General features: G+C 33.2%; 1 protein-coding gene across 1 annotated transcript; it reads left to right on the forward strand.

Annotated features, from left to right (window-relative positions):
• The first annotated feature begins 2005 nt into the window (after window positions 1-2005).
• Window positions 2006-3815, forward strand: LOC131671342 (uncharacterized). Its single transcript, XM_058947705.1, has 4 exons — window positions 2006-2145; window positions 2208-2617; window positions 2716-2929; window positions 3007-3815. Exons 2-4 carry the CDS (start codon window positions 2457-2459, stop codon window positions 3220-3222), a joined length of 591 nt encoding a protein of 196 aa, XP_058803688.1. The 5' UTR covers window positions 2006-2145; window positions 2208-2456; the 3' UTR covers window positions 3223-3815.
• Window positions 3816-10869: the final 7054 nt, after the last annotated feature.

The following is a 10869-nucleotide window of genomic DNA, read 5'->3' on the forward strand; positions in this document are numbered from 1 at the left end:
TGCGGTACTTGCGCCGCTCTTCTCGCGCGTAGTTTTTCGTGTAATCCACGCTCGCTAACTTTGATTGCTATTGCAAAAACTGACTCTGGTAAACTAGTAAATTGTTCTAAAGCAACGGTTGTACATTTTTGCGAATTTTAGCTTGTAGAAGTTAGGGATTTAGCAGCAGATGATGGATCAATTGATTGCGACTATTGGGTTCTGTAAATGAATGTCTGATCAAATTTTATTTCGATAATGACATGTAATTTTTTTTTGTAAAATTTATGTTCATTATATTAAATAACAGTCTTTATAAAATCTCATAATATTTTTTTAATTATGATTTGTCTGTATTCGATCAAAGGAAGAAAAAACTAAAATTGTTATTTTAGTTAATATCTGGAATTCAGGCGAAGTAATAATACATTCTTAAATACAAATCTTTATTCAGATATAGATGTCGTTACTAATTTGGCTTTTTATAAATTTTAATTTGTGTCTTTTAGCATACTCATAAAAGACACCAGATTTTCCGGAAATTGTGCCATTCAATTGTGTGTATAACGTGCACTTACAGTTTCGCAGCAATTTACGAAGCGGCCAGTCAGCAAATATGTGCTTTTGAGTCAAGCCGTGGTAATTATTCTCTCGTTTTAACGAATGACCGAATGAATTTTTCAGTGTCGAAACTGGCTGAATGGAACTCAAAACTTTTCACAAATATGCCCGTGGAACAACTATCCTCTGCGACGACATTCGTATTTAATGATTTTGAATAAAATAACGTGCTAATTAGCTCTTGTTTCAATCGCGTTTAAACTTGTAATTCTATTGATAGCTTGTACGGGTAACTTTAAACGACAAAAATATCTTTTAACCTGTGATCTATGTTTTAACATTTCAATGACTTACAGCACTGGTTACGTTATATAATGATATAATTCACGATTATCGTATTGTATGCTGAACCAAACACAATGTAAGTAAAAAGCATACTCATTGTTTTTAGAATGGAAACATTTTTGTTACAAGTAATGGTAAAAAGGCATCTTTTAGTAAATTTAGTCCATCATTTAATCATTTTAAGCTTCACAAAGTATTTACCGAAATTTATGAACCATGTAACACATGGGCCTCATACATAGATGGGACTAATTTTATTGCATTCATCTCATTTTCAGTTAGTGGTAACCTTCAAGAGACAACTATTAAAATTTCACGACATTCTATTCAGTAGTTTGTAAATTATTGTGCCAAGAGTGACGCTACTTTTGTTATTTTCGTGTTTTAATTTACACTGCTTCGTAATGGGAAAAAATACCGTTGACGCGAAGCAACGACTTGTTATATAGCGTTATTGAAGCGTTTGAAGGTCGAAATTGCAAAAAAACCACCGCATATGGCAAAAAAAATGTTGTTTCATCGAGACAATGTACCGTGTCATAAGTCAATCAAAACAATGGCAAAACTACATGAATTAAACTTTGAATTTCTTCCGCATCCACCGCATTCCCCAGATTTATCTCCCAGCGACTACTAGCTATTTGCAGACTTAAAAAAAAGTGCTCGCCAGTAAAAAATTTCGCTCGAATAAAAAGGTTATCGCTGAAGATGAGGCCTGTTTAAGGCAAAAGATAAATCGATCTACAGAAATGGTATTGAAATGTTAGAGCGGTGCTGGAATGATTGTGTTGTTCTTGATGGAGATTATATTGATGAATAAAGCCAATTATAAGCGAAAAAAACCATGTTTTCTTATGTTAGACCCGGGACTTTTCAGCCCATGTGTTAATCCATGAATTTACTTTTTTTAAGACTCGTTAAAAAAAGAATGGAACGGTACCATTCACTTGACAAATATTTAATGTATTTGTTCATGCAGCTTCTGCTTATGAGGCAACAGCTGTTCTGGCTAAACGAAAACAAACTATTTTCGCAGACCAATCGTTGTCGAACACAAATAGAATTTAGCCACATGTGTACATTTCCAAAATGACGTCTACTCGCTAATAGGCAAGCAGGCGATCGGCCAGCAGGTGTCTGTTTGCTCATTGTCGAGTGCACAGCGCGTATACGTGCAGCAAAACGCATCGAAAGAGGAACAAGAGCGACGGGAGTTGTTGCCTAGCCGCGTGGACGGCTGCTGTACAGCAGTTGATATCGGTAACAATTAGGGCTTTTAGCACTGTCGTGCGTTTGCTTAACGTTTCCCCCCCTTGTTACAGTTACCAGAGATATGGCGGTAGCCTCGGTTCAGTCCTCGCAGTTAAGTCTCGAGTGTAATTATGTCCGCATCATGAATCGATTTCAGCTACTGTTCCTTAAAATTCGCGACCGCCGTTGCCCAGAACCACTGGTTTCCGTCTAATTATGCGGAAATACGAGCCGATAGCTATTAGAAACGAAAGTGAAGCTCCACGCTTTTAGGAGAATAAAGTGGTTTGCAATTATATTGCTCGACGAATGACAGAGAAATGCAGTTTTCGTGCAAGCTTCTAATCCTGACGATATGTGCGCGTCGCGCTTTGGCGCTCAATCAGACTCAACTTGGTGACGTAGCTGCGGTTTCGGACGACAACGACGCCTCCAGTTATATCATGGAAAACACTGCTTTGGCTACTACACAAAATTACAGGTGACTCCGAATGATTATTTTTCGTCTTGAACGCTGAGTGTTGCCGACTAATATTACCTTGTTAGATTTGCCAAATTCTATAACATGATTTTCGACAGACCTTCGAGGTGGCAACGTCACAATCGCGAGGGTTTCGTTGCGACAGAGCCACGCGTCTCTCATGAGGACTACCAAGACGAAGAGGACTCGCCCGATCATCGCGATGCCCCCGAAACCAAGGCAATGAGCCAACCGAAAGTCGTCGATTACTGGAATGGCTACTACGACTTCCTCATTAACGAGGGCAGTTACAAATTTTGGGCTGTTTTTCAGGTACTTCGCCTGAAACAAAATCACTTCGACTACCGTTCCATCTTGTTCGACATTAATTTTTCTTTGTTGGCTGACAGCTCGCTACGGCAGCGCTGCTGATCTACAGTGGATTCGCAGCCCTCTATTATGCTAAAATCAATCCACAGATAAGCGAGGACTATCCCGATGATTTCTTGAGGCGTCGACGGCGTTACGCCGATTGGGACGGACCACCCGCTGATCGTCCTTTCTTTGGCTTTCAACCAGAGATTTTTCAGAGAATAATCGACGCGATTGCTGAAGACGTACATTAATTTTACGATTTGTCTTCTATCAGAAGTATATGATGCGTTGGTTAATGTCAAATTTTTGAAAACATATGCATTGTTGTAAATAATATAACATGGAAGTCATCAAAAGTTTCGGCATGAGATATGCCACTGAAAAGAATGATCTTTTTAGAAAGTATAAATTATCTTGTAATAAAGGATAATCGTCTTGTTATAGGAGTACTTTTTTCAGTATCATTATTTGATATTCAAGGTATAATTTTAAGAGAAACATATAGTCAGATAGTACATTTTAATATGTTGATAGGAGCTATTTACATAATGGAACACTGCACAATTTGGTTTATAATCAATTACCTTCTAGATAAAAAATAATGCTCGTTTGTTCAATAAAAATATTCCATACAGTAGTGAGTAATAGACTCGTTAATACGAGTACATTCCATATATTTGTATTAGTCAGTTTTTAGTTGCCATATCGATATTAATAGTATACTTACATTTGATATTTCTTAACGTCGTCTAAATATTGTAATATTGATTATTACTATAGGCATGTATAAAATTGTGTGTATATAATAATTATAATTATTATACGTATACAAATGCAATCTGATATTTTTGAATAAATAAGTAAATATAAAAAAAACTTTTCTGAAAAATAATATATGTTTAGGAGTAATAAGTATTATAATTTACAGTATAATACATATTAAATACAGCATAAAAAGGTTATCAGTATTCACCTGTTGTTTACATTATTGAATTTCAATTACGAGTGTTACACAAATTGTATATAAGTGTAATGCATAAGAATTTTTGTTTCAATACATTTGCCTTCTTTCTTATACTTTTATTTTTCTTTTTCAATGAAGGTAAGTTTAATCAAGTACTGATAAAAAAACAGGATGTTATTTTTCATGTTCTCAATTCTTCTGTGATAGAATAATTTAATTTTACAGTGATCTCTTCGCCTAAATCTTTACTCAATTCTGCACTAATTTGCAAGGGTGACTTTGGATATAATACGTTTTTGTAGAAGTGTTTGACATAACCATTCACAGAGGTAATACAATTGATAAACAATTAATTCGAGGCACAAAGTATTCGATCCAGCTGAAATTATTGCTTGCCAAAACAAAACAAAAGTCGCATCATTGAAGATATAGCTGTCCTGAAAGTCCAACGATGTAATTGATCAACTGGATTGTTGAAATAAAATTGCGGAGCATTAGTACCACTCTCCTATACTTCTATCTTTGAATTCCTACCGATAGTAGTATCTAATTTCATATAATTGTTCATGAAATTCTGTATAACTATCATATTTTTTAGAAAACATCAACAACTCTTATGTAACTGGACATGCGTTTAATTTAAATGTTCCCCTATTTTATTACTACTTTTCAAGAATTAATTATTCCTATTTCTTTATGATCGATTATTTATGACGTGTAAAATGAATTACAGTTGTGCTGAAAAAGGCTTCTATCTATTTGGCATGAAAAACGACTTTTTTGTAAATTACAACTTCCGCAAGATTATTGTTTTACTGAACAGATAAACGGTTACTCAGAAATATATGCAATAGGTAAACATACAGAGAAGTTTTCCTAACCAAGATCATTTGTTACGAGTTAATATTATTGAAAGGTGACCAAAATGCCAAGCAAAACCTATATCTCGCTATTAGGTTTAATTATTTACATGTCTAACCAAGGTACGTTTATCAATAAACTTCGAACTTTTTTTCATATATGAACCTATATGCATCATGAAAATAAAGTAGTCGTTTTAATGAAAATATGTAAATGTGACGGTAATCAAAAGAATTTTATATTTTTGAATCTGTATGAAATTTTGGCACGTAATCATAATTACTATATTTCATGTAGTAATATAATATTAATTCACAGTTTATACAGCCATTTTAATATACGGTACTATTCTTGCGAGATGGTTTGAGTAATATTCATCTTTTAACTATTTTTGTGTAAAAACTTATTAAATATATATCATGTCTAAATATACATCATGTCTAAAAATAAGTCTCCAATTTCTTTCCCACAGCAAGACTACTTTAAACGTGGATAAGTATGATCATTTATAAAATCACAATTGCATTGCATCCAATCCAAATTATTATTTATTCTAGTATTTTTATTGAAATGCTACGAGTGTGATTCTTCTGATATCCGAGAAAAATGCTTTAATGACCCCAAACAGCCGGAATTCGAACGAACGTGTCACATGGAAAGCATCCAACTCTTCAACGCTATCTGGCCCGATTTAGCTTCCACCCTCGAGGATCTAATGTCAAACATCACTCAAACTAGAAGTAATCCAAATATTTCTATTCAATAAAAATACTAATCAATATCATTTATAGACACACTTTGTTTGCACCTCGTTTTCCAGATTATAAGAATAATAAATATACGTACAAGTGTGGAACGCTTCAAGTTTCGTTTTTAGGTGAGTAACATAATATTATGCAGCTCTTACAGCTTCGTTATTTATCAATATTTCTATTCAATATCTCTCAATTTGCAGATTTGCAAATCGTTATTAGAAACTGCCTAACATCAATAATTACATGCGACGATTTGGAACCAGTTTTTTGGCAGTTTGGTATGATATTAAAACAGTGTTCTAGATGTAGTAAAGATTTATGTAATTCAAAAAAGTTGTATTAACGTGTATACCTGTAGTATATTCTTTATAAAATCAATCGTTTCTGCGGTGTAATTATAGCAAGAGATGAATAAAGTGTGTGAACTACGTGAATAGAATGGATTTCAATCTAATTTTTTCCGTCGAGGGTTTTAATCGATTTTTGATTCTCGCCAGACCAAAATTTTATATCTGTAAGAAGCGTCAAGGCTAAGAAGTTTGAAGCGATAAAGTGCTAAGATAAGCAAGCAGCGCACGTGTCGGCAGAAATTCCTTTGCGAAACGAAAGGAGAGAAAAGTGTTGTATTATTACTCCTCACATTGTACTGCATAAGTTGTCAGCTCACGGATGAAGCGAAGTGGTGGGATGCGATGTATAAAACAGTGATCGATTGCAGTACATGATTAGCAAAGACAGTACAGTTTTGGCTACGATTGATGTAGCATCATTAAAAAAAAAACTTTCGATGCTTTATTTCTCTTTGCCAATTTTGTTTATATCGAAATTATTTTTATTTACTTTTAAAGTTTAATGGCTCAATAAGAAAAGAGTACATTGAGTGCACTGTGAATTTAGATTATCATTTCAAATTGGACCATAATAAAATATTGGAAATACAAAATACAGTAAGGACCAGCATACACACACACACACACACACACACACACACACACACACACACACACACACACACACACACACACACACACACACACTCATATCATATAAGATTTCATTTGGACAATTATACGCATATAAATATATATCAACTTTTATACCTACTTCGCACTTTAATAGTAAGTTCAAATATTATGTATACCCTCCATATTTTCAATCACAATAAATCGATCCGATCGAAATTCAACCAAATTCTATAATAGTAATTTCATTTTATAATAATTTTTATTCAGATTTTTATGAGTAAAAATAAATAATTGCTTTCTCTATAATGATGTGCATTTTAGTGATCGGCGTATTTGGGTAGAAATCGGCCTTAATCGGAAAAAAACATTGCGAATGATCGATTAAATATATATCTAATTGCTCCATCTCCGTCATATTTTTTTGTGCATTTGATTATCGTTATTTACAGCCTGTTCTCATTTAGCAACTAATGGTAGAATCCGGATGTTCGCCGTTCTAAGTTGCGATTTACCCAAAGAGCAAACCCCGTTTATAAATAAATATATACATTGGAATTCATTTCAGGACATTTTATTTATATAATAATATTCATTCCATCGCTCACGAATTCAATTTATTTAACTATTCACTGCTTTAGAATTAAATATGATAAATTTTACATCAATATCAGTACGTGAGTAGAACATATGTTTTCGGTTATCCATCCTCAAATATATACAACATATAGCACGTTATACTTAAATACACTTCGGAATAGGATTAGGCACATTGGAATTATTAGGTCTATACCTGGTCACGGAATAAACTGAATACACAGGACGTGGATTTTCCATATCAATCTGTGGTTCAATTTGCTTTAAATAGCACAATGTGTACAATTCGTCCGATGAATTGATTACCTAAAGCCACGTATCCTGTACGATATAATATATTAAGGCAACCTTAATTAAAAATTTTTGCCCTTATACTTGAGTTTGGTTTAACTAATTGTTAGCAGGTCGTGGATTTCTGACACCCACTGAATTCTAAAGATGTTAAATTATTGTCAACATTTTTATTTAGTATATACTAACAGCAATATTTTTCTTATTTTGGTGGAACTTGAACATTAATTCAGCGAGGGAAAGATTGGTGTTGCTAACTTACTCGGGTGTTGTATTATTGAGAATCTTTAAAACCTTTTGGCAAGTTTCATTTTTGACTCCATCTTTTATATCCCATTCAGAGTGTGGCCTCCTATATAAATTTATATTGACATTTTTTGTAAGATATTTCCCTTTCTCAACTGAAATTTGCAGCGATATTTGTTTTCTAAATATTGGCTGTTCTAGTGGCAGATTTGAAATTCATTGGCATGTGTAACTGGCTTCAGAAACTTGAACTATTAGATAAAAAATAGAAGTTGCTATAACTACAAGTTATAGTTATTATGGTCCCCGAAACGTTATTCAAATTATATTAAAGGGCAAAAGAAAGCTACATTTAATATTTTAATTACTAATTATTTATTTAATCTTTTATTGGTAATAATGACAGCAGCATATAATGGCAACTTCCCTTTTTGATAGTTTACCTCGAATGAGAATCGCCGCTAACAGAGCTGCATTTCTCTGAGGCATCAAGAAAGGATAATTTATTAATAATTGCTTCCAACAAATGGTACTGTCAATTGATATAAAAGGGCAAACGGCTATATAAGTCCTACGTCTTATAACAGTGAGACAAGTGGTAATCAAACACCTGAACCCGGGTTTTTCACATTGCAGTATAACGTGGTAACGTGTAAACAATATTTAACTTACAAAATAAATAATCTAGTACAACTTTACTTTTCGGAATTATGATAATACCATGTCAATAGCAAGACTACTGAGCGAAATAGCTAAGCTCCATATATCTACGAAACATAAAGACAAGAAGCAAAAAATTGGTCAAATCTTGACCACCCAACACGGGAAATGCAACATATATATTCAATGGTTATAAAAGATAGATATTACAAGTCCACTAGTGTGGAATCGATAAAGATCGTATGAACTATCCTGAAGAAATTATTGCTGCGAAAGATTACGTATAATTTTCGAATTTCAAGACGAGACGATTATACCAAGGACCTTAGGCAAGGGTGATTAATAGAATTGTTGCTTAATATATTTGAGGGCAATCCCATTACTGTAACAATATGTTACGGTAAAGTATCACTATCGTGTAAGAAGTCACAAATAAACAAGACACTACACGACGGCCTGATTTGAGGTAATAAAGGTGTTCATCAGACGTATGTTTTAATACAGACTCGATATTACTGGCACGGAATGCGTAATGACATACTAGACTATATTAAAAAATATCTTGTGAAGAGAACTACGAACTTATAACCAATATTTATCAGATCTAATTGTTCGTCTATTGGAATTTCAGTTATAAATAAAGTCTAGGCAAAATTTTAACAAAATGAAAACTTTTAATGGAAGGAGAGTCGATTACGCGTGGGTGGTAAATGAATCACGAGTAGATAAATAGGATAATTATGGCAAATATTCTCTTGAAATAATCAAGATTCTGAAATAATCGAGATCTAGGTTTTTAGAAAAATGTAATCCTAGAATTGCCAAATGAAAAGGAATTACGTAAGCACATAAATAAATTGAAATGTTAAACTTCCAGGTTTGTTTAAAATATAACATTATTTATTTTTTTTTATTTTTATAAGTTAAATTTATTTACTGTAAATTATTTAAAAATACATAAATTTATGTTACACTTTTTCTCTCTTACTATTAAGCCTACTATAACAGTGTCTCTTATTTATTCCAACACTGATTTGTCTATATACGTTTTATTTGTATAATAGTATTCATTCCGTGGTTTATACCTGATCAGGAACAAGCTGCGAATTCGCAGGACGATGATTTTCAGGTAACGCCTACATTTAATTTGCACTTAGTGTCCATTAAGGACAAAAAAGAGTTTTAGTTGAAATTATAGGATAATTTTTGTGCTTTCGGACGTCTTGCTTAACAGCTATATGTTGCAACACGTTGTAAAACAGCTCATTAATTGTGCGATCGACAAAAAAAAAACTCATTCATTTAATGATAAAATAGTTAATGGAAGACAATGTGAATTCTGTATAATTGTGCTCATTCGTTTGAATATAATCGTTGTGTAAGGTATGAGCTGATCCAGTAAAGCAGTAAGTGATTTATAAACTGACAGTGGAAGATAGAGCATGAAATATATTCAGTTTTCTTGCCTTTTTTTATTTTTTCCGTCCTTCAAAATGATAAATGACGTGTACATTCGACTTATTTGATTTTGATTTTAGAAATAATGCATTCTTACCTTCTGTAAAGTTCGAGTTCTATACACAAGGGAGAAGGCAAGGTCAGCAGCGACAACTCCAAGGAAGACGAATACAGCTGCCAAGTGTCTGCAAGTCTACGGTAATAATATTTGTAAAGATTGCATCACTGCCAATTGCTACGTCGCTATATGCAGCTCATTGTCTTATTGATACCAAGAACAGAGCCCATTCGTTTAAAGGGCACGAGCCCTTCGTTTAAAGTTTAAGTTGGATCTGATCCACTTGATTCTTCGTCAACTTACAGATTCATTATTAGTTGAAGAGGCCTTTAGCAACAGCAAAGTATGGTATGATTTAATTATCAAGACACTTGAGTAAATATTCTTTGATCCATAAGAGAATAAATAGCTTTTATATTGCGACAGAGATTAGAAGCTAAAATGAGGTCATAAAAAAAATGTTTAGAGTGAAATATATTGTAAAAATAATTTTGACCAAAATAAATAATTCATCATTATTTATTTTTAACGAAAAGAAATATTAATAACATTACAAAAAAGCTATAACTTAAGCAGTAATCCAAAGATGCGAAAGCTCAACTTACCAAATGAAAAACAAAAGTTTGATTGGGTACCAACTGGAGTGACAGGCTTTGGTTGGACCGATGCGAATGCGAAGTTTGATCAGGAATACAAGATAGAAAAAAAAAACTTATGGTCGCAGCTATCAAGCTATCAAAAATGCATTAAGCTTAAGTCACTGTAATGAGCAAGAGCTTTGCGAAAAATTCATGGATAGTATGACTAGTAAACACTTGTCTGCTGCCGTGTCGAATACAATGCTCGAAATCGAAGGTGTCCGTAGCGTATGAACAATTGCCTTTTCTTGATATTGCATGACTGCAGTTTGATCGATAGGAATAATCTGTTGATTGAAACTTTAACAGGATGACAGTGGTAGCCCATGTTCCATGTAAACAAAGCTATACCTTTGGTTTTGAATCATGACTATCGAATTTATTGATTATATGTAATAAAACTTTAAT

This window comes from Phymastichus coffea, unplaced genomic scaffold (assembly GCF_024137745.1).
Source record: "Phymastichus coffea isolate CEN01 unplaced genomic scaffold, Cenicafe_Pcof_1.1 PCOF00124, whole genome shotgun sequence".
Taxonomy (NCBI): Eukaryota; Metazoa; Arthropoda; class Insecta; order Hymenoptera; family Eulophidae; genus Phymastichus; species Phymastichus coffea.